This window comes from Anabrus simplex, chromosome 7, assembly GCF_040414725.1.
Source record: "Anabrus simplex isolate iqAnaSimp1 chromosome 7, ASM4041472v1, whole genome shotgun sequence".
NCBI classification, from domain to species: domain Eukaryota; kingdom Metazoa; phylum Arthropoda; class Insecta; order Orthoptera; family Tettigoniidae; genus Anabrus; species Anabrus simplex.
This window is the reverse complement of record NC_090271.1, coordinates 137,467,501-137,493,534: the sequence shown is the minus strand read 5'-3', so window position 1 is coordinate 137,493,534 and position 26,034 is coordinate 137,467,501. Positions and strand designations below refer to the sequence as shown.

At 39.0% G+C, this 26,034-nt stretch overlaps 1 protein-coding gene across 2 annotated transcripts in view; it reads left to right on the top strand.

The window, feature by feature from the left end:
* The window catches only part of Pka-C3 (Protein kinase, cAMP-dependent, catalytic subunit 3), a 472,558-nt gene that overhangs the window by 442,127 nt on the left and 4,397 nt on the right, over positions 1-26,034 (top strand). For both annotated transcript variants that reach the window (XM_068228624.1, XM_067151336.2), the window contains 4 exons: positions 2,166-2,319; positions 13,192-13,283; positions 18,880-19,061; positions 22,662-22,739. In XM_068228624.1, coding sequence (XP_068084725.1) covers positions 2,166-2,319; positions 13,192-13,283; positions 18,880-19,061; positions 22,662-22,739 — 506 coding nt within the window. The remainder of the gene's footprint in view (positions 1-2,165; positions 2,320-13,191; positions 13,284-18,879; positions 19,062-22,661; positions 22,740-26,034) is intronic.

Below are 26,034 nucleotides of genomic sequence, written 5' to 3'. Positions count from 1 at the left end.
GAAATATTTCCCTGGTCCTTAATGTTGTACTTCTGGCCGATTTCTCGAACTGTGGCCCTACAGTCACTCCGAACAATACACGACAGCCTTTGCTGCATCAACGAGATCATCACAGTTTGACCTCAATCAAATTCGCAAAGATCGCCTGCTTTTCCCATTCTGACGCCGGAGATAAAACTAACACTGAGCCTGTAGTCTTGTCCCATATAAGTATACCATGCTGCCAGCGTGTGACGTGTACGTCATTTCAGTAAATGAAAATTAGGATAAAGGGCAGTTCTTGGCGATCCCAAAAGGATGCAAGTTACCAGTGCCGAATGGATCATCAGGGAAAGGAGGAAATTTCACACGGTAGATTGCAACTACTATCAGTATTTTAACTTTCTCCATTTACACATCGTATTCGCGTTAGAAAAATAATTTGCGGCCGCGTACTGACACAGTCTACACTATTTATATTTTGTGGGCAGAGCTGTGTGGGTTTGAATCGTGTTTTCCCACACAGTGTCACCAGTGGGATTGATTGATAAGTCCGATGTTGATGGTCTATCGATCAACGTATCTGGTTACTGGACATCCTGTCCGCTCCATACACAGACACAATCCATCGGTGAATATCTGAAGACTCCATGTTGGTTTCTACCCCTACAAATGTGACTGCGTGCACCTCTTCATTTGATTCAATATCTTCAACTAAACTTCCTGTATAGTGAGTCCTCTCCCAAAACCGCAAAACATTATTATTGTACCTGGGCCTAAGATGGACAGGCGTAATAGTAAACCGTTCTACCTTATTTACAAAGGGAGACACCGTTATGGGTTCATTAATTTCGTTCAAACTTTGGGAAGTTGATTTTCGTCAAAAATAAACAGACACCTGTCCAAATGTGCCGGCCCTGTAGTGTAGGGGTAGCGTGCTTGCCTCTTACCCGGAGGCCCCGGGTTCGATTCCCGGTCAGGTCAGGGATTTTTACCTAGACTTGAGGGCTGGTTCGAGGTTCACTCAGCCTACGTGATTAGAATTGAGGAGCCATCTGACGGTGAGATCGCGGCCCCGGTCTAGAAAGCCAAGAATAACGGCCGAGAGGATTAGTCGTGTTGACCACACGACACCTCGTAATCTGCAGGCCTTCGGGCTGAGCAGCAGTCGCTTGGTAGACCAAGGCCCTTCAAGGGCTATAGTGCCATGGGGTGGGAGTCCAAATGTGACGTCCAAAACTTCTGTGATATCTGATGGTGGAATTGTTAAATATTCGACTAGCCATCGAAGTGATTCCCAGTACTATTAGGTTATTGTGTGAATTCATTTAGTCGGTGATATCAGAGCTTTGACTTGTTTTATTCTATTAATTCCACCAGCACGCTGATACTACTTAATTGAGATTCACTCCGAAAGCTGTTGATCAGGTTGGTAAACGTGGTAACACAAGTTAATTTTAGCCAGAAAACACCGGAAAATGAAATTCTAAACAAACGTGGCCAGTTCCAGAAAAGGATAACCTCGATATTTATGATGTTGGATACCAACAAGTAATAAGGCCTAATAGGGCATGATATCACAGTGATTTTGTTCATGATTTTCCAGTCGAATAGCTGAGGTTGGAATACTGGTCAACCGCTTAATGGAATTTTCACCTGAAATATTGCGTGAGATCTGATAAGCTGAATATACTATTATTATTATTATTATTATTATTATTATTATTATTATTATTATTATTATTATTATTATTATTATTATTCATCAGTTACAATTGTGTGAAGAGGGACATTTTTAAAGACAGTTTTGAAATAATGAGATGTTAAACAATTCGAATTGCTTCCAGCGGCTATTAAAACTACAGGAATCTCGGATTGTAACTATATCTGCAGAGGATGGTCATCTAGTTGTACTTCCTCTTGAAACAATAATCACCACCACCACTTAACTGTATCTGCAGCATTATTAAAGTAGCCTACGCACTGTTTAAGCTGATTAAGGATTTAGATGGTTGAAAATAATTTGCATTTTGAAATACCTTTCCTTAGAAACACCATTGTAAGATACAGCTCTATTCTCTTCACAAATTTGCCGTTACTCTTCCACTAACTGAATTGGTTTACTTATACCTACTGCTTCATATGAAATTATTCCATAATAACGAGGGCAATTTTATCTTTTTCAGCTAACTTCTACACAGCAGAAATAATCTTGGCACTTGAGTACCTGCACGGACAGTCCGTGGTTTATCGAGATCTGAAACCAGAAAATTTGCTATTGGACAGAGACGGTCATCTCAAGATAACAGACTTTGGATTCGCAAAGAAACTTACTGACAGGTAAAGTATTAAAAGGGTAATACTAAGATGTTAATGTAGAAAATAAACCACAGTCATACAGGTTGAGCGGATTATCTATGAAACGTCTGCACGGTAATGAGTTCATGGGACGCAGGGCGTATGCTCCTGGCCGGCAAGCAACAAGATTTTACGGTTAAACTTTCTATCCCACAAGCAGGGCTACTCTCCACTCGACTTGACGGCTAAAGCCAAGTTACTCCCCCACTGGAGTTCCGCACACATTCTACAGATAATCTGCTCAACCAGAACATTTCTCTAGGCACCTTTCCTCGGTTCCTTTCAGGAATCGCACTCGGATTTTGTTACAGAAAGAGTTCTTCTGTGACTTGATAACACGGATATACACCCTCATGACGCTAGAGCACTGATGGACCTTGGTCTATCAAGCGACCGCTGCTCAATCCAAAAGCCTACAGATTACGAGATGACGCTTGATCAGCGCGGACGAATCTTCTGAGCCGTTATTCTTGATTGTCTGTACCCAGGCCACTATCTCATCCTCAGTTGTTCTCGCGTAGGCTGAGTAGACTTCGAACCAGTCCTCACAACCAGGTAAAAATCCATTATCTGGCCGAGAATCGAACCCGGGACCACCATGATTACACAGATATGGGATAGAAAATGTTGCAGCATGGAAATAGTACTCCGGTCAGCAAGGCAGGAAGTAATAATATTTTTAAAATGTTATTTGCTTTACGTCCCACTAACTGCTTTTACGGTTTTCGGAGACGCCGAGCTGCCGGAATTTTGTCCCTCACGAGCTCTTTTACGTGCCATTGAATCTACCGACAGGAAGTTGGCGTATTTGAGCACCTTGAAATACCACCGGTCTAAGCCAGGATCGAACCTACCAAGTAGGGGCCAGAATGCCAGCGCCTCAACCTGCCCGGGAAGGCAGGAAGTAAATATGCTGTCCTCTAGATTATGATGTGAAAGGAACCTATAATTAAATCATAAAAGCTAATCAACTTCGAGTTTATACACAGGGTCATCCAATTAACTCAGAACCGCAGGTGAAGCAATGCTGATGCTGGCAAGTTACCGCTTCCCGCCGGTCGGGCAATACGAGAGCAAGCTGAAGTGACTGCCTGATAAATTATTTTGCACCTTAAAAGCACTCATCCCTAATTTCTCGTCATGGAAATGCTCCTCATGGAGCAGATCAGGCTTCTCGGTACTCCATTATCGGTCGTTTGACGAACCAACGTAAGTGAAATCACGCTTCTTCTAAGAAAAAATGAGATTGGAATCTATTCTCCGTCATACGCTTTATTCAAAATCCATTCACTAAATCCAGTCCTATACATAGGATAACCCGGTTTTGAGTTCTTGCACCACAGTACATTTATTAGGTTTTAACATAAGTAACTTCGTAGCCCTTTGTACGGAACTGTAGGAAATTCCCTTTTGCTGAGAAAGACGGCTAAGATACTTCTTAGGAGATTTTTCAGGCGTTGTCAAATGTCTTCAAATTTTCTTCTGTTAGCACCGTGCATCGCCTTCTTCGCTTCTTATAATTCATATTTACCGTTTGAAAAGATGTATTAACCAGTCTATGAACCAACCCACGGACTTTCAACTCAAACACCTGGTCATTTCTCTTGAAATAATCTGACAACACGAGCGTATTCTGTATAGTAAATAAACACTATGTGGAATAGAGTAATTAGACCTATTGTTACCGGGCGAGTTAGCCGTGCGGTTAGGAGCACGCGGCTGTGAACTTGCATCCGGGAGATATTGGGTTCGAATCCCACTGTCGTCAGCCCTGAGAATGGTTTTCCGTAGTTTCCCATTTTCACACCAGGCAAATGCTGGGGCTGTACGTTAACTAAGGCCACGGCCGCTTTCTTCCAACTCCTAGCCCTTTCCTATCCCATCCCATCGTCGGTGCGACGTAAAGCAACTAGCAAAAAATATAGACCTATTGTTATTATTTTCCATTTATTCTTGCTTCACTTTGCACACATGTTTCACTCTCACTGAAACAGGAAACAAATTGCGTTGAGGCAAACCCTCTGCCTTTCTGACTAATCACTGTATCTCCGAAACACCCTAATAGAATATTCAGATGTCGCAAAATGGTTGCCCTTACATATTAGGTGCTCGTTAAGAAAGGATTTGGAAATATTCCAACCATAACGGGATGAAATGGGACTTAAACTGCAAAAAATAAAAAAAAATATCCATTAGGCCTACTCCGACACCGTTCACCGTACAAAGTTGGCATTTCACATAAAGCTTGCTTTTACATCCTAAATGTTAAATGAGGCAAGGAACGAGTTAAATATCCCATCGTTAAGTGGTTTAAATTAAGGTTACCTCAGAAAAAATACATTCCTTCGTAACGGTTTGGCGTAGGCTACTGTGTAAGGTTAAAATTTCACATGATGGCTGCTCCTGTATATCTTAAAGTGATGTAACTTGAAACATTTTGTTCCTCAAGTGTTTGACTGAGTGTTAGAACTCATACCTGAAATATTCATTTTTCCGAAACAGTTTGACGTGCGATGTTAAAATTCTATGTCCCAGATCTTACACCAGACAAGATTTTAAAAACTTTCACCCTTCAGGGCGGTTAAGGCCCGAACACAAACTATTTATTCCTTCAAAACCGCCTGATGTACGAAGTTCGAATTTCACATGATGGTTGTTCTACGGGGTTGAAAGAAGTGTTAGTTCCGATTTTTTTCCAAAACCGTTAAACATACGAACCGAGGGTATATTACTCCGGCAATGGAATATCCAGAATTTTAAACTCTGAAAGAGAACCTCAAAACGGTACCCCAGCACTGGTATTTATTTTGCTATTTGTTTTACGTCACACCGACACAGACAGGTATAGGAAATGTCTAAGACTGGGAAGGAGTGATCGGGACATCGCCTGTTGCCAAAAATGTCGTCCGGCTCCATGCCTAAATGGTTAGCGTGCTGTTCTTTGGTTCAAGAGGTCCCGGACTCGATTCCCGGCCGGGTCGGGGATTTTAACCTAATTTGGTTATTTCCACTGGCTCGGGGACTGGGTGTGTGTGTGTTGTCCTTAAATAGTAAATAAAGGAAAAATAATGAGAAAATCATCAGTAATTAAAACAGTACCGGTAGTTTAAAAATTGAAAGAATTAGAAACCACGGAAAACCATCTTCAGGGCAGCTGACTGTAGAGTTGGAATCCACCGCTTCCCGAATATAAGAGCATAGCTACGTGATCCAAACCTCGATGCCAGCTCGCTCGGTCGGTCAAAGCATGGGTATCTTGCTAATCTTCTATATATATAAAGTAACTTGTCCTGACTGACTGACTGACTGACTGACTGACTGACTGACTGACTGACTGACTGACTGACTGACTGACTGATTCATCATCGCCGAGCCAAAACTACTGGACACAAAGAAATGAAATTTTGAGGATACACTTATATTACAATGTACGTGCTCGCTAAGGGAGGATTTTTGGATATTCCGTCGCCAAGGGGGTGAAAAGGGGGGTGAATTTTTGAAATGAGTGTATCTATATCTCAAAACCTTAAAAGTTTATAGATCTAAAAATTGGTATTTAGAATCTATTCTAAAAATTAAGAAATGCGTGTTTTTTTTTTGCTTTCGGAAAATCCCAATAGGAGGGGTGAAAAAGGGTAAAAAACGGGTTGAATGCCTTTAATGAGGATACTTATATCTCAGAATCTGAAGACATTACAGACCTGAAAATTTGTATTTGGGATCTCCTTTAAAAATAAAATAACACGTATTTTTTTGTTTTCGGAAAATCCTATTAATGGGGGTGAAAAGGGGAGTGAATATTTAAAATGAGTGTATCTATATCTCAAAACTTTAAATGTTTACAGATGTAAAAATTGGTATTTAGAATCTCCTTTAAAAATAAAGAAACACGTATTTTTTTGTTTTCGGAAAACCAATAGGAGGGGGTGGAAAGGGTAAAAAAGGGGTTGAATGCCTTTAATCAGGATACTTATATCTCAGAATCTGAAGATATTACATTGGTATTTGGAATCTTTTTTAAAAGTAAAAACACGTATTCTCGGAAAATCCAAGGTAATTGAATTAATTGTATGTGGATATGTACATCTAATAAAAACTGAAGATATTACAGACGTGAAAAGTGGTTTTTGTATCTCCTTTAAAAACAAAGAAAACGCGTTTTTGGGGAGAAATGTACTTATTCTGATTATAAACTGATCATTTTTAATCTTTCCTGGGTTCGTTTCAAAGAGCCATCTTCTCCTGTGGAGAACTTAAAGTTAGATTACAGTAGATTCTCCTAGCATATAAATAAAAATTTAAACACATATGAAATAAACGATAGGAATTATATTGACCGTGCAATTGTTCACATTTATAATAAGCTCAATAATGCACGAAAGTATATCGTTCGTATCGCCAGAAATCCCGCACACTTACCTACGCGCGACAATGGTGCTGGTCACATTGTCCGTAATGACAATGGCAGCAGATGTGATTTACCGCCAAGTAGCGGTCTTGCATCTTGCTGTGGGGTCCAGAACATCAATAATAATAATAATAATAATAATAATAATAATAATAATAATAATAATAATAATAATGTTCTGGACCGTCGTCAAAATGTACGGAACCTGCAGTCCGGCCGCGGGTTCAGTACCGCCAAGGCACCCAAGACGACACCACTCCGGATCTCCTCAAGGATTTGATCCATATTAAAAATGCTTACAGGAAAAGATGGCAAAGATTTAGGGACCCAACTGACCGGGCGGAATACCTAGACCTAGCCCGGAAAGTACGAAATCGATTGCTGGAAAGAAAGATTGAAAAATGGGAGGAACTTTGCCGTAATCTCTCGGAAAACGAGTCAAATCGCGAATTTCAGCGGATTTTATATAAAACGTTAAGCATTTAATTATAAATTTCAGTATAATACCGTAGCGAAGCACGGTTATCTTGCTAGTCTATATATATAAAATAACTTGTCCTGACTGACTGACTGACTGACTGACTGACTGACTGACTGACTGACTGACTGACTGACTGACTGACTGACTGACTGACTGATTCATCATCACCGAGCCTAAACTACTGGATATAAAGAAATGAAATTTTGAACATAGATTCATTTTAAGATGTAGGCAATCGCTAAGAGAGGATTTTTGGATATTCCTTCGCTAAGGGGGTGAAAAGGGGGTTGAAATTTTAAAATGAGTATCAATATCTCAAAACTTTAAAAGTTTTGAGATGTAAAAATTGGTATTTAGAATCTTCTTTAAAAATAAGGAAACACGTGTTTTTTTGTTTTCAGAAAATCCCAATAGGAGGGGAGAAAAACAGTGAAAAAGGGGTTGAATGCCTTTAATCAGGATACCGGTACCTATAACTCAGAAACTGAAGATATTACAGACCTGGAAATTGGTACTTTTGATCTCTTTTAAAAATAAAGAAACACGTATTTTTTGTTTTTGGGAAATCCAATTAATGGGAGGGTGAAAATGGGGGTGAATTTTTAAAATGAGTGTGCCTCCATCTTAAAACTTTAAAAGTATACAGATGTAAAAATTGGTATTTAGAATCTCCTTTAAAAATCGAGAAACACGTATTTTTTTGTTTTCAGAAAATCCCAATTGGAGGGGTGAAAAGGGGTGAAAAATGGGTTGAATGCCTTTAATGAGGATACTTATATCTCAGAAACTGAAGAGATTACAGATCTGAAAATTGGTGTTTGGGATCTCCTTTAAAAATAAAAAACGCGTATTTTTTTGTTTTTGGAAAATCCAATTAATGGGAGGGTGAAAAGGGGGTGAATGTTTAAAATGAGTGCATCTATATCTCAAAACTTTTAAAGTTTACAGATGCAAAAATTGGTGTTTAGAATCATCTTTAAAAATAAAGAAACACGTATTTTTTTGTTTTCGGAAAATCCCAATAGGAGGGGTGAAAAGGGGTGAAAAAATGGGTTGAATGCCTTTAATGAGGATACTTATATCTCAGAAACTGAAGAGAATACAGACCTGAAAATTGGTGTTTGGGATCTCCTTTAAAAATAAAGAAACGCGTATTTTTGTTTTTGGAAAATCCAATTAATGGGGGGTGAAAAGGGGTGAATTTTTAAAATGAGTGTATCTATATCCCAAAACTTTTAAAGTTTATAAATGTAAAAATTGGTATTATAATCTCCTTTAAAAATAAAGAAACACGTATTTTTTTGTTTTCGGAAAAATCCCAATAGGAAGGGTGGAAAAGGGTGAAAAAGGGGTTGAATGCCTTTAATGAGGCTACTTATATTTCAGAATCTGAAGATATTACAGACCTGAAAATTGGTGTTTGGGATCTCCTTTAAAAATAAAGAAACATTTTTGTTTTTGGAAAATCCAATTCATGGGGGGTGAAAAGGAGGTGAACTTTTAAAATGAGTGTGTCTACATCTTAAAACATTAAAAGTATACAGATGTAAAAATTGGTATTTAGAATCTCCTTTAAAAATAAAGGAACAGGTATTTTTTGCTTTCTGTAAAATAGGAGGGGTGTAAAAGGGTGAATAATGGGTTGAGTGCCTTTAATGAGGATACATATATCTCAGAAACTGAAGATATTACAGAACTGAAAATTTTGTATATGGCATCTCCTTTAACAATAAAGAAACACGTATTTTTTGTTTTTGGAAAATCCAATGAACGGCGGTTAAACAGGAGTGACAAATTGGGGTGAATTTTTCGAAAGACTATATCTACAGAATATCTGAGAAACGTAAAATGTTACAGACGTAAAAAGTGGGTATTTGGAATTTCCTGTAAATGTAAAGAAACAGGTTTTTTTTCGAAACTCCCCTTAAAGGGAAAAAGGGGTGAAATTTTAAAATGAGAATTTCTACGGTATATCTCAAAAACTTAACATGTTACAAAAGTGAAAAATGGTATTTTTTACCTGTATTAAAAATAAAGAAACGTGTATTTTTAGTTTTCGGAAATACCACTTGGGTGGAGGGGGGTAAAAGTGACCGAAAATGGTGTTGTTTTCTTTTAATTAGGCTACTGATATCTCAAAAATGAAGGTTACAGACGTGAAATTTGATATTTGGAATCTGCTTTAAAAGTAAAAAAAACAAAACACGTATTCTCGGAAAATACAATGAAAGGGGGGGGGGGGAGAATAGAAAACTTAATTGACTTAAATGTATGAGAATACATATATCTAATAAAAATAAAGTTGTTACAGACGTGAAAATTGGTATTTGGATTTCCTTTAAAAACAAAGAAAAACGCGTTTTTTGGGAGGGGGGTGACCATCTTGCAGGGCGGGAGTGGAAAGGAGTTGAATTCCTTACACGAGGACACATACATCCAAAACTAAAGAAGTTAGAGTCGTGATAATTGGTATTTAGAAGATCCTCTACTATTAAAGAAACAAGTAATTTTTCCCCGGAAAATTCACTTGGGGGGGAGGGGGAGGAGTGTGAAAGGAAATGAAAAAAGTGAATAATTGTTATGGGGATACTTATATCTCACAACTCAAGGTAATAGACGTGAACATTTGTGTTTGGAATCTCCTTTAAACATAAAGAAACACGCCTTCTTTTAATTTGTTCTTTTGGGGGGGGGGGTAAATAAACTTAACGGCGGTGGGGTGTAAAAGGAGGTGAGACCAATTGATTTTACTGTTCATAATATACTTATAAGGAGCCTTCGTTGCTCAGGCGGCAGCGCGCCGGCCTCTCACAGCTGGGTTCCGTGGTTCAAATCCCGGTCACTCCATGTGACATTCGTGCTGGACAAAACGGAGGCGGGACAGGTTTTTCTCCGGTTACTCCGGTTTTCCCTATCATCATTAATTCCAGCAACACTGTCCAATATTTCATTTCATTTGTCATTCATCGATCATTGCCCCAGAGGAGTGCTTCGGCAGCCGGCACAATTTCTATTGTTGCCGCTAGATGGGGCTTTATTCATTCCATTCCTGACCCTTTCGAATGACGAAACAGGCTGTAGATTTTCGATGTACTTATTCTGATCATAAACCGATAATTTTTAATCTTTCCTGGGTTCGATTTCAACAGCCATCTTTTCCTTCGGATAACGTTCTTGGATTACAGTAGACTCTCCTGGCAGTTAAATGAAAATTTAAACACATTTGAAATGCACGGAAGTATGTCATTCGTATCGCCAGAAATCCCGCACACTTGCCTACGCGCGACAATGGTGCTGGTCACATTGTCAACAATGACAATGGCAGCAGATGTAATTTACCGCCAAGTAGTAGTCTTGCATCTTGCTGTGGGGTCCAGAACATATAATAATAATAATAATAATAATAATAATAATAATAATAATAATAATAATAATAATGTTCTGGCCCGTCGTCCAATTGTGCGGACCGCGCTGGAAACGGGTCCTGGCCTGGTAATATCTACGAATACAGTCCGGCCGCGGGTTCAGTACCGCCAAGGCACCTAAGACGACACCACGCCGGATCTCCTTCAGGATTTGATCCATACTAAAAATGCTTATAGGAAAAGATGGCAAAGATTTAGGGACCCAACTGACCGCATGGAATACCTGGACCTAGCCCGGGAAGTATGAAATCGATTGCTGGAAAGAAAGATTGAAAAATGTGAGGAACTATGCCGTAATCTCTCAGAAAACGAATCAGATCGCGAATTTTGGCGGATTCTCTCAGAAAACGATTCAAATCGCGAATTTCGGAGGATTATATATAAAACGTTAAGCATTCAATTATAAATTTCAGTATAATACCGTAGCGAAGCACGGGTATCTTGCTAGTACTGTAATACAGCATGATTCAAAACAACACGACAATATGTAGTGTGTTATTTGGGAAGGCAAACTGATTATATTTCAATCGAGGACTGATACCCAGAAATACACGGTTTGGGTGCTGTGGGGCGTCAAAATTTGACAACACTTCGGATAAGATGGTGGTCGTGCATTCCATATTTTGTGAAGAAACCTCTATCAATTGGTCAAGGGTATCACATCGTGCGTTGAAGTACAAAAGGAGTTCGAACTGTCGATTTCGAACTTGATTCCGGAATTACTGAATGGACAGGCTTGACACAAATAGAAAGGGCCGACACAAACAGACTCGGCCGGAGAATTTATACACTGTTGTACTATACAATGCTGCTTCACCTTTGGAAGTTTGCCGATAGAGCAGGGCGTCACACTACTTCATTTAACCTATGGTCTTCATACTCTGTCTTGCAGGGCTCTAGGTCAGATGAAATAACTCTTTACTCGTCTTTTTATAAAGTTTAATAAACGAAATTATATTAGAGCTAAAACTCTCCACTAGTAGGCCAAAGTAACCTTTGTATTATAATACTGATTTTAGTAGCTCAAAAATAACCTTACAGATATAATTATTTCTGAATTTGCTAGGTTATTACAATTACTTACACTGTAATAGCGGAAATAAGAAAACTTAACTTTTTGCATTTAAATTTCACAAGAATTATTTAATTTCTGAACGAAAGCAACGTTCTAATGGTGCATACGTTCATTGAAGTCTATGCATATATCGTATTCTTACCGGATAATGGGGCCCTTAATCTTGTACTTATGGTGTTCTGTAATGCTTGTAACATAATTTTAATCGTTCGTCCCTTGAGTATCTGTATACACTATATTCTTCATTATGTGTTAATAGTGTCGTTGTATGTTGCTTTTCTTACCAATGAAGCCTTTCCTACGTATTACGCATTGTACATCTCCGTCCTGCTCCTTGTGTACGAGATCACTTGCCCATTCGGCCCGGCATTTTTACGTAGGACCTCTTCATTGCATGTGTGGTGACTGTGAGATTTACAACCCTCGCTGAACCTGTGTCCGTAGCGACGTGCTCTGCCGCTTATATACTGTCTGATTGACACCACTGCCGTAAATGAAGCCACAGCATGAGTAAATCGCCCATCGGATGGCGACGTAAAGCTTTGAGCAGACCCCTTGTGTTATTCGACAGGAGTAGGCTATGTACCGACGCCGGGTTTCACCCTCTCCTTACCTCATCATCACCACCACCACCACAACCATACCCAGACCGCAGGTCGCCCATAGGCATCAGCTAGAAAGATCTGCACGAGGCCTCTCTGGAAGGCACACATCACATCACAGTGTCTGTCTGTTAGGTCATCAGCCCAGAGGCTGGTTGGATCCTCAAATAGCACCAACAAAGGTTATGCGGTTATAAGGAAACCCCAAAAACCAATGGCAGAACCAAAATGAAGCGTACTAGGCAAGATGCGGAGTGAGGTAGTTTGCCATTGCTTTCCTCACTGGGTCAGAAAGTACTATTGCAGCACGACTGACCCTATGAGCAGCACCTTTCATAACACTCAGATGCTCTAGTCGTGCTCTGAATGTCATTACTCAGCACTACCCATACCCCAGCAGCTTCCATATTGTCACAGCCAATGATGTTGACTGCGACTTCGGTGGAAGCTACACTTTGCTCTTGCCTGTGCCAAGAGATGGATACAAAAGTACTGTATTCTTCAAGAAATGACAGCAGGCAGCACATCACAGTAATACAGTGGAATAATATTTAAAAAAATAATGTAATACTGTAATTTATTGCATGTCTTCTGCGTTTACGCCGTGTGACTCAATACAAACTATTGCAAATATATACTTGCTTCGCTTTATTGGAATAAACCAAGATTATTCCAATAATATTTCCAGTATTTTCCCCTTTCACACAACGTAAACGCAGAAGATTGCTATGTCTATTTTTCTAGACCGTTAACACATAAATCAAATAATCAAGAATACATGTCTGTTCTAGGATATTGCTATGTCTATTTTTCTAGACCGTGAACACATAAATCAAATAATCAAGAATACATGTCTGTTCTAGGACATGGACCTTATGCGGCACACCAGAGTACTTAGCTCCAGAAATAATTCAGTCCAAAGGGCACAACAAGGCAGTGGATTGGTGGGCTCTTGGTGAGTAAATTGAGTTTTACATAATTTTATCGTCTACATAAATATTGTTTGAATACTGTTGTGCTCAATTTTTTGAGTTAACCTTATCTGAGTTCCATATCCCCAACGAAAGAAAAACGTTGTTATAAAACTGGAAACAGAATTACTGTCCTTTACGATTTTAAGTTCTGTGTCAAGTATGAATAAATGTTTAAATATGTTACGTGTATTGTAGTGGACCACAGAAGGATAAGAAGCGTGAGACGTTAAGGGCTAAACAAGCACAAATTAGAGTTCAAGAAAATCAGATAAAATTTGAGAATACTATATTTTCTTTCTTTTCGCCACGAGGTAACAAACAAACAAAAAAACACAGCAAAAATGAGGGAGCAGGAGGCTCCGGCAACAACAACAAAACCCAAGGCTCATTATATATTTAATCCTTTCTTTAGGAAACTGATCCTCAACGGGTGTGTCGTAAGAAACAGTACTGTACACTTTTTATGTTTTTGAATATAAATTGTTCCTTAAAAGAAGCACGAACCCACACACAGCCACCTCGGCAATCGTGGCTAGGTAGCTTTCCATGAGGGAAAAAAAAAATCTTTTCCACAACTCGGCCATCATCACTGGTATGGTATCTTACAAGTATAAAGGAGCTTGATTTATACACGAGAGCTTGGAATCTCAGGTCACCAATAAAGACGTTGCATTTTATGTTACTTGAGCACCGAAGCTCAACCCGATTTCAAAATAACAAAGATAAATTCTGACTCTTACACTTCATTAATTTAGTTCATACAATCAGACAGGGTATTTAAAATACCATTTAAGAAATAAGTCATAGTTTCTGATACAGTTATACCATTAGAAAACAGGTCTTTAACCCAGTAGTCTGTTTTACACTCTGTTTTCAAGGTCTTCGACCCAGGAGGAACATTTATAAAGCAAGGGGTGCGAACGCCGGAATCCATTTAACCAGTGTTATAATCTGCCTATAATTTAGACCACAGATATACCGTATTATTCAGGAAAACAACACTAGTTGCTCTAAAATTAGGTAGTACACTCGTTATTTATTTAAATGTGATCACCGGTCCCAAAATACAGGGACAGGAGGTCCATACTATGTCGCCACAAGAAAATGAAAACATACGAAAGAAGGTTAAATTTACAAGGCCAGAAAACAAGATGAACGGAGGCAAAATTTACGTACTCCAGAGGGTAAGTGCTTACATTGCCTAATTGGGCTTAAGGCCCTATGTAGCAGAGGCTAATCCATATTATATTGTGACTAAGTAAATTTATAAAGACCAAATATTAAGTATTATCCGCACACTTTATCTTGGTGCATTTACACCCTAGTGCTAAATCGGTCGACCTCGGCAATCTTCGAGATTCGTACTGGCAACCTTTGAAACACAAACTATGAATCGCTTAAGCATCGTTGTGCGACATCTGGCGTACACTTTACGTACTAGTACTGTTGTTGTTTACACAACAAAGCCAAAGTATAGAATTCATGCTAGGAACAAGATTCGCATCGAGAAATGTTTTATAATGTTATATAATGTGTATGTGACATAGTTGTTGGCTTAAGATGATAACGATTTAGAAATTTCATATCGATCGATCATATTCTCGATTCAATTCAGATTTCATTTTCATTCAGTTGGCAGCACCAGGCAGCACTATCGATACCGGGACAGCTCCCTCCTTACTCCTCACCCCCGTACACAAATGTACCAAGATAAAGTGTGCGGATAATAGATAGGAAGTTTAACGAGGTTACCACACCCGTGCTTCCTTATATTTGGCAAGTTCTCATTAGGAAATAACCTTCATCACCTGCAGACTCCTTACATTAATCTACGCTTTGAATTTTAAAGCTTTACATGACTTTAGAAAAGAGACAAATGAATAGTTATATACTAACAGAAAACCTAAAATCTTCCCGAATTTCACGCACAAGTTTTATTCACTTAAACACTGTACGTTGCTGCCATACCTGATTAGTATATAATGTCCATGCTGCTTCTCCACCTCCACTCCCCCTTGGGAGACACCCTTAGCTCGCTCTCAGATGCTGCTCACACACAAGTTAAGCCCGAAAACCGTGCTGTTAAATAGAGGCTCAGGGGATGTTTCTGGAAAGATTAGTTACAGTTTTGATTGAACTGCAGGATATTAGATACGAACAAATTGATAGGGTGATCGCTTTGTTTTGATTATATTTGGTAGAAGGGCACTATTGACAACTTTAGAGTTATTAAAAGGAATAACTGACTGTAAACAGGTTGCCCAACTTCTAAACATCAACATTCTTCCAGGTTATATAATATTTGAACACCAGGGAGCAGTCTGAAATCAGTGCTAAGGACATCTAAGTCCCCGACAGTCAAACTACTTACATCTGATAATTCGAGGTATGTACACGGGTACCAGCATAGGAAATGAGAGGCAATTTTAAATAGGTGTAGAGGCCTTACTCCTGGCACAAAATTTAAAAAATTATATATTTTAATACTATAATTTTGGAATAGACAGTTTGGGCATTGGTACGTTCATAAATTCACCGTTAAATCTGGCCCTACGCTCAGAAGGTTCTGAAATACGCCAGCCCCGTGTTGCTAGATTTACCGGCAGGTAAAATAATTTTTGCGGTGTTATTCCGGCACCCTAGCATCTCTGAAAACAATAAAAACTTAGTGAGACGTAAAACCACTAACATTGTTATTGAATCTGTTCTTCGTTTTATATAAGAAAAATGAGGTACCGGTATATGTATTTATTTGAAGCCTTTCCACTTTAAGCATTTATGATTGAAATGGTGCAAGGAAGCGCCTCAATGTAACTCAAATTTGTTGCATTCATAAGGGCTTTTCTCTTTTCTATCATTTCTCAGAAAATAACTCAAATATTGCTGCATATCTGGATTTCAGGATTTGAAAGTTCCAATTGTTTTACTGTCTGAATGTATAAGCTGTATATTTGTCTCTCGTACAGGAATAACTGGCATGATTAATTTCGCAAGACTGCGTGGTAGAGCGTGATTATCTGATGGCACAAAACCTTAGATTCGCACTAAATCTGTTTCGTATGCAGGCGAGTCCATGTGCTGCAGCGTGAGTGAGAGGGCAGAAACGTTCACTTCGCTAGTTGCTACGGAAGTGTTCACATCGGCTCTTTGAGACTACTTCAATGTGATAAGGCTTCATTCCGCTCCCAGAAGCACAGCAGAAGTTATCTGCTCCACTAACTTCCTTCCCCTCCATTCCCCTTCAAGCTCGGGACTTCGCGCAGGTTTGTACAATTAGATAGTGATTTCACTAAATTATGAAGTCATATTTCAGTAGGATACTTATCGCAAGCAAAAGTCTTGAAATGAGAAGTTAAATGATACTTCGTAAGTAGAATATTTTAGTCCTTCATCTACATGAAATGAGTGAAAATCCGCAGCACGTTTCCAGTCATTCGACCGGGTCAGGAATGGAATGAATGAAGCCCCATCTAGCGGCGAGGATAGGAATTGTGCTGGCTGCCGAAACCTGTCGCACTCCTCTGGAGAAATGATTAATGACTGACAGATGAAATGAAATGATATTGGAGAGTGTTGCTGGAATGAAAGATGATAGGGAAAACCGGAGTACCCGAAGAAAAACCTGTCCCACCTCCGCTTTGTCCAGCACAAATCTCACATGGAGTGACCGAAATATGAACCACGGAACCCAATGGTGAGAAGCCGGCGCGCTGCCGCCTGAGCCACGGAGGCTCTAGTCCTTTATCTACATTAAAAACACAAATATGTTTACAAAAGCTGTCAGATATGATCTTTGCCGGCTTGATTGTGTTGCAAGGGAAGTACCGAAAATTTTCCTGCCAAGGTATATCTCTAATATTGACGGTTCATTCCGTGTGTTGTAGGCGGATTGCGGGGGGGGGGGGGGGCGTGTTGCCATGCGAAGAAATGAGCTACCACTTTGACCTGGAATACTGTAACGTCTAGGGCCAAACTACACATATAAATTATGTGACTGCAATTAGCTGGATAGGACTACCCTGGCTGCTGGACGACCGGCTGATGTTTGAGCGCGCACGGAGGAGCGGTGACAGATAAGCCGCAGAGTTAGTTCTATGATATCAGCTTAACAGGAAGTAATATAATGAGGGTTGTTTCAAGTAGAATAATCCCAATGTACTCCTTACAGGGAGAGGTTTTAAATCCTATCCTGAACTTACAAGAACACTTCTGTAAAATTCTTAGCAAGAACCACATCTTAATAAGATAATGTTATTGGTTTTACGTCCCACTAATAATTTTTTTACGGTTTTCGGAGACGCCGAGGTGTTGGAATTTTGTCCCACAGGAGTTCTTTTATGCGTTGGTAAAACTAGTGACACGAAGCTGACAAACAGTATTTGAGCAACTTCAAATATCACCTGAGTCAATATCGAACCTGCCAGTTCGCTTTGAGTGGTTTGTTTTTCCTATACGGGAGAAATACATTCAAAAGAAGAAGAAATGGGTCAGTTTTTAATTGATTTGATTGACATTAATCAGGCGTGCATCGTTTTGTGGAGTTCTCCTTTGATATAAATGAGAATAGCAATGACAGTGACAGCTGCAGTGATTTTGATCGCGAAACACTTTCTCCGACCGCAAGCGATGATGAAGGATCGAGTTCGAAATTGCAACATGAATCCCCGGAATTTAGTGATGCAATAAGTCTGTCTCCGTGGAAGTCATCGAGTTCTAACTTTATTCCTAATCCTGAAAGGAAACCTAAAGGGCCCACTATCATAATGGCCATTATGTTTTTTTTTGGTTGTTTTTTTTATAGATAGTTACGTACGGTTTTCATTAACGTCATTTTACAACTAGGTCTCAGATTGTAGAAGTCAGTCTGTATCCGGCTCCTTGGCTGAGTGGTTATCGTAGCGTTCTTCAGTTCCGAAGACCCTGGGTTCAATTCCCTTCCGGTTCATGGATGTTAACTTCGTCTCATTATTCACTGGCGTATGGCTTTTAGTGCCGGGAGATCCCATAACGCGTTCGGCTCGCCAGGTACAGGTCTTTTGATTTGACGTCCGTAGGCGACCTGCGCGTCGTGATAAGGATGAAAAGATGATGAAGACAACACATACACCCAGCCCCCGTGCCAGAGAAATTAACCAATGATTGTTAAAATTCCCGACCCTGCCGGGATTCGAACCCGGGACCCCTGTGACCAAAGGCCAGCACGCTAACCATTTAACCATGGAGCCGGACTAATTATTTACTCTACCAAGGGGACTGGATGTTTAAGTTCGTCTTAATACACATATTAATTTTCACATAACACATCACAATACAAACCACCACAGAAACATAGTGAATGCAGCCCTCCACATCGCTCAGGAAAGACATCCGGTCGTAAAACTGGGCTAAATCCAAAATAAAATGCCGACACCAGGTAATTAGAAAAGGCCAGGAAGAAAAGGTTAACCTGTCTGACTGCAGAGATTATTTTTATCACCCTGGTGTGATTACAACTGAATTACAGTAATTATCATTAAATTATTTTTAGTTTCATATTTGAGAGACGGTAACCATGAACTTCTTTTCTTCTGGTTTCAGGAGTATTAATATACGAAATGCTGGCTGGGTATCCTCCTTTCTTCGATGACAACCCATTTGGAATCTACGAAAAGATCTTGGCGGGCAAGATTGAGTGGCCGCGACACATTGATCCAGTTGCAAAAGATCTCATCAAGAAGTTGCTAGTCCAAGACAGAACAAAGAGGCTGGGAAATATGAAGGTGAGATATCTCACCGCACACAATTCTTCAGATCATATTACCGCTTAGTACATCGCTAAATTCTCCACCAGTTTTAACTGTGCATCGCATACTTAGTTGCCATGAACTTCTGCTAAACTTAATTTTTCAATCTCATATGAGATGTGTAAATAGATTTTAAAAATAATTGGAAGCTTGGTCTGAACTAACTTACAAGAACACTTCTGTGAAATTCTTAGCAAGAACCACATCTCAGTAAGAAAATGTTATTGGTTTTACGTCCCACTAATTAGTTTTTACGGTTTTCGGAGACGCCGAGGTGCCGGAATTTTGTTCCGCACGAGTTCTTTTATCTGTCTGTAAAACTACTGACACGAAGCTGACAAACAAGTATTTGAGCACCTTAAAATATCCCCTGACTGAGTCAGTATCGAACCTGCCAACTTGAGCTCAGAAGGCTAGCGCTATACCGACTGAGTTACCCAGCCCGGGAACTACATCTTATTAGTAATATAACATTTTAAGTGTTTCGGTCTGCCGATACATTAATTATAACAACTGCAAAATACACATTTTACTACGTATTATTATTATTATTATTATTATTATTATTATTATTATTATTATTATTATTATTATTATTATTATTATTATTATTATATACGCGTCGTTTTACGTAGCACCGACACAGATAGGTCTTATGGCGAGGATGGGACAGAAGAGGGCTAGGAGTAGGAAGGAAGCGGCTGTGTCCTTGATAAGGTACATTTGCCTCATGAGAAAATGGGAAACCACAGGAAACCATCTTCACGGCTACTAACAGTGGGGTTCAAACCCACTACCTCCCAGATACTGGATACTGGCCGCACTTAAGCGACTTCAGCTATCGAGCCCGGTGTATTATTATTATTATTATTATTATTCTTTCGAATGGGCCACCAGAGGACCACGTGCCAATTTCAATTCCTTCTTCTTTGTTCTTTCCTTTTCTTCCAGTACGCTTTCATCTGTTCACTATGTTTCTTCTTTCTGTCTTCAGACCACTTTGAACCAGTCGTTTTTACTTTCCTACCTTGGAATCCTTCTATTTTCAATACTTTTAACCGAAAGCCTTCTCTATTATTTATTTCTTCTGTTGTTATATTGTTTTTTTCTAAATCCTTTCTTACTTCGTTGACCCAGCTTGTCGTTGATTTCTTACTCCACAAATATCTGAAAATCTTACTGGTTAATCTACTATCTTGCATTCGATATAAATGTCCAAAAAACATAAGTCTCCTTTTCCTCATTACATCTGATATATTTTCTATTTTTTGATATATTTCAGCATTACTTCGTAATTTCCAACCTTCTGCTGTGTTTTGTGGGCCTAATATTTTCCTCATGATTCGCCTTTCTAGTATTTCTAGCTTATCTAAATTATAGTTTAATGCCAGACACTCGCTTGCATATAGGCATTCTGGCTTCACTACTGTGTTGTAATGCCTTATTTTTGCATTTTTGGATAGGCATCTTTTATTGTAGATATCTTTGGTGACACCATAAGCTCTCTCCATTTTATGTACCCTCTCCTCTACTGCAGATTTTTCTAAACCATTTTCTTGGATTATTTCCCCTAGATATTTGAATTTTTTTACCCTCTCTATTTGGCCAATATCTGTTTTCAGAAATTTTGGTGCATCCCAAATATTTGTTAAAAATTTTGTTTTTTCTGCAGAAATTCTTAAGCCAGTTCTGCTGGCGATTCTTTCCAAGACATTTACTTGGGTTACAGCAGATGTCACATTTTCAGAAAGTATTGCAAAGTCATCTGCAAATGCAAGACAATTTATTTCAATCCTTTTGTTTCCTCTTCCTAACCTTATCGGTGAAATGTTGAGTTCAATAAGTTTTTCGTTCCAAATTCTCACTATTTTCTCTAGGACACAATTAAAAAGAATTGGGGATAGTCCGTCGCCTTGTCGTACACCAGTTTTTATTTTGAAAGGCTGTGATATCTCTCCCAGAAATTATTATTATTATTATTATTATTATTATTATTATTATTATTATTATTTTACAGGCATGTTATAGTGTTCTAAGTAGTGTATCGACAAACTGAAAAATTTATATTAACTGAGACGACACTGAAAAATAATTACTTCCATCTTAAAATGTTATTAAACCATTCCTTTATTAGCATATTCTCTCTGGTATATTTATTTCCCTTCATAATTCACGTTTTCAGGAAGAATTCAGAAAGCAAACTTCAGCCAGAGTTCGGGTGTCGGGGGAAAGGAGAGAGAGGGAGAGATATATTACTTTTTGTATACTTTCCAATATTTTCCTCAGTAAACACTATCCTTTTTCAAATCCCTGTTAGCTTTCCCAGTCCTAGCCGGACAGTTAAGCTCATTAAACCAGATTTCTGTATAAAACACGTGTAGAATGCATACAGAATAAGAAAGTAAAATAATTTTACCTGTGCCCGAAGATATTTAAGTTGGATCAGTGGTAGAGTGACGGCCTTTGGGTTTCAAGATCGCGGGTACAAACTTGGCAGAAGTAGCCTATTCAGATTTTTTAAGGTAAGAAAACTTCATGTAGTGTGATATCGACATTTGAGAGATCGTAATACATTCGGTCTTTGATCAGTGAGGTCACCCAGCGGTGTTCCGGTTTCTTTGCCGTCTGGAAGAACAAACAAAACGTCGAAATTGTCACGCAGGAAACTTAAATAGCCTGTAGCCCGAGGTCATGCAATTATTTCTGGTATGGCAGAGGACAAAGGTCGACTCGCGATTACACTCGTACTAACTAGAGCGTCCCTCTTTCTCATGCCTGGTAAACCCATCCACAGCGAGTGAGTTCGCCGGACGGTTACAGTGGGTTCGAATCCCACCGTCAGCAGCCTTGAAGTTTGTTGTTTGTGGTTTCCCACTTACACGCCAGAAAACTGCTGGAGTTGTACCTTACTTAAGGCCACGGCTGCTACCTTCCCAAACCTAGCCCTTTCCCATTCTTGCGTCGCTGAAAACTGGCGATGTGTTAGCGTTTCCGCTGATGGGATCCTCAACAGCTCTGCCATCAGCTGTCACAGATGGCCTAGGCATCACTGAAGAGGCGTACTAGGGAAATGAGGAGTGAGGTAGTTTCCCGTTGCTCTGGCAAAAGCAAAACAAAACATCCACTATACTGCCCCTCCTGTTCGGAAGCTGTCTTGCGAGCAGCATGCTGCAAGAGTAATCGACGCCAATAGAATTGTTACCACCGCTGCCACATGACATCACTACCATGAAGATCGCAGGCATAATAAATAACAGTGTAAATAAATAATATAATGTCTTATATCCATGTCACTACCAGTACGTCTTCAACAAATTAATTCTATTTGCTTTACGTCGCACCGACACATATCTTATGGCGACGATGGGATAGGAGAGGCCTAGGAATCGGAAGGAAGCGGTCATGGCCTTAATTAAGGTACAGCCCCAGCATTTTCCTGGTGTGAAAATAGGGAACCACGGAAAACCATCTTCAGGGCTGCCGACAGTGGGGTTCCTACCCACTATCTACCGATTATTGGATACTGGCCGTACTTAAGCGACTGCACAAATTAATTCTGATGCATTCTCTTTTCAGAATGGAGCTGAAGATGTCAAGAGGCATAGATGGTTCAAAGGAATTGACTGGCAAGATGTTTATTACAGGAAACTAAAGGTAAGAGACCACAATTCAAAATACGAACATTGTAAACTTCTTTCTATGATTGTGGACTTGACTAATATAACCTCCGCACATGCACTTGCCTGAAGTTATTACCATGATGGCTTAGCTGGTTGCAGTTCTGATCGCGGAAGTCAGGATGAATAAGGAATGAGATATAATTATTTCAGAGCGAATATGATTGCACGATACAAGCAGGATGTGAAATTATGAGCATTTTCTTCCCATTTTCATCAAGAATTTTAACAACTAATTTGTCTATTTGCATGCTCTTGAATCCTACCTTCATGCTATGCTCTAGCTTAAAGAATCCCATGTGTCCTCAGAAGGTTGCACTCTCTGGTCAGTCGGAACTAGGGTTGCCAGATTTGTTTTGAAAAAAAAGGAATATTTAAAAAATAAGGAAGATTGTATAAAAATAAGGAAGATTTTTAAACATCTGGAAGTTAAATGTGAATGTATTAGTTATGCAATTTTTTTGCAATAGCATGATTAGGCATTATTACCTATGAAAGTATGAACTTGGTTAGATTGTATCACTCATTTTTTAGATGTTTTAGCAGCTGCAAGTAATTTAATGTTGTTTTTGCGTTCCAAGAGAAATTCTCTGTATGGCGCATTAAATTTGAGAAACACTTTTTAAGTTCAGCTTTTTATTGTTTAACATGAACGTGTTTCGGTTTAAGTTAATTCCTAACATATTTTTTTAAAATGTTTCTCGTGTTAAATTGCTTTTCTGTAATTTTAATCGACTCTTCTATTGGTACGTTAGTGTACGTGTTGGTTATGTCAGTGGCTGAATGGTTAGCGTACTGGCCTTCGGTTCATAGGGTCCCGGGTTCTATTCCCGGCCGGGTCGGGGATTTTAATCGTTTCTGATTAATTCGTCTGGCTCGGGGACTGGATGTTTGTGTCCGTCCCAACACTCTCCTCTTCATATTCAGACAACATACCACACTACCAACCACCACAGAAACACGCAATAGTGATTACATCCCTCCTTATAGGGTTGGCGTCGGGAAGGGCATACGGCCGTAAAACCGGGCCAAATCCACGTGTGCGACGCAGTTCGCACCCGCGACACCACAGGTGTGGGAAAAAGCGGTAGGAAAAGAAGAAGAATATAATTATTGTGCCTTGTTATTTTCAGTTTAGTTCTTTCCTTAGTTGTGAAATGTTTTTATCAACCTGTCATTTTTTATAGTTATATTTTCTTTAGCATTTCATTGAGTAATTTATTTACTTTGTTACTTGGCGAGTTTTTAAATTTACTGTTTGTATGATGGGGACATGTGTCTTTGTGTATTTTGGGAAGTCCTTTTAGTGTTGCAATGTTGAGGTTTGTGATGGTAATTTTTTCTTCTTTGGTGAGGATTAAATGTTTGTTTATTGCTTCTCTTATGTCGCTTTGAAATTTGTTCGTTGGGTCGCGATTGATCTGCTGCATTCAGTTGTTCCTGATGAATTCGTTAGTTTCTTGTATGTATTCGTCTTTTCTCATTATTAGCTTCTCCTTATTAGCTGGTTTTTACTATCAGATTATCGCTTTTTATTTTGCTTCTAATGCTTTTTAGTAAAGAGCGGTGAATTTTAAAATTTGGTTAGTTTGATTATTTTTAGAGATCCATTCGTTTCTGTGTGTTTTCATCATGTCTTTATATTGTGTGGTTATGTTGTCGAATACAATTTCAACATCCATGATTAGTTTTGTGTATTGTTATCCGTGGCAATTTCTTGGCAATTAAACTTCAGGTCTCTTTTCTAACAGGATTGTATATTTGTACAGATTTTTTTGAATCTGTTAACAGTTCTTGGGTAGAACTCAGTTTGTTTTCCGAGGTTGTTTTGTAATTGGTCTTAGTTTGATTGTTGAATAGATTACTAATCTTGTTATTAATTACTGCTTGTTTTTCATTGCTTCATTTTTACACAGTTATGCAAATGATCATTGTACTTAGTCAATTGCGCCGGGTCCCAGCAATTATACCAAGGCGTAACATTCTTTTGTTGATTACTTGTTTTTTTATAAGTGTGAATTTTATTTAGCTTTTTATCCACAAATTTTGATGTTGAGGTGTTGAAATTTCACCGGATAATGTATCCGTTTTTTGTTTGAAATGTTACTTAACGCAAAACATATTTTATTAAACTCAACGCATTTGCCAATTTTTATGATTTTGATTTTGAGTGATTTGAATCTTTTGGCTTCGTAATTTTCGTGACTAATTTGTGTAATTTGAAGCTATTTCCTTTCTGTTTTGACTCAGTTAATACATAACTGTTAAGTTCTTCAGGCCGTCGAAACTAATTTATGAATAAATGTACAACTTACTTGAAAAAAGAAACAACTTAACGAAAAATAGAATGATTTGTTCCCTTCTTCAGTCTCTATAAAATCAAACTCTAAATTATTTAGAAACATATTCATATTTACAGACATGATACTGTATATGCTTTTGGGCTTATACCGTGTCAAGAAAATAAGGTGAAATTCGTTACGTTTCGCAGAGAACTATGCTCTGCGTCATCAGAAGAAAGTCTCGACTGTCCACGAGAAAGGCTTCTTAAACAATGACTTTTTTTAAAAATTTAGACGTTATAATAGAAGTGGAAATGGTACGTTCATTCGTCACCAGATGGCTCCCCGGACATTGCACAGCGCTAGCGTTCGAAGCGGAGGCTGACCGAACCATCAGAATTAGTCTAAGAGGGTCACATAACATGTGTACGTAACATATGACATTGACACAAGCCTGGAATGAAACATCCGGCGATGAGGAACGTACGAATTTGGAAAACACCGAAACGAAATAACAATAGTGACGGGACAGGGAAGGGAACTACCTACGTAAATGTGGAATTTTTACGAACAGACGGACGGAGTGGATATGGGAAGTCCACTTTCGTCCGTAGTAGCTAATTTATTTATGGAGCATTTTGGGGAAGAGGCTATTGCTTCGGCGCCCGTCAAACCTATGATATGGTGGAGGTATGATGATGATGATGCATTTGAGGTATGAACAGAAGGTCCTGAGAAACTTCATCTATTTATAAACCACCTAAATCAGCAATATCCTTCAATTAAATTCACTATGGAGATGGAGTCGGACGTCTGTCGTAAGTCTACCCACACAAACCGCTATCTTCATTCAGATTCTCACCACCAGCCAGCACAAAAACAAGGCATTCTCACGACACTCGCCAAGTGGGCGAGACGAATTTGTGAGCCACCAAATATCCAGGTGGAAATGGACACGCTCAAAGTCACGTTCGAGGGTAATGGTTACAG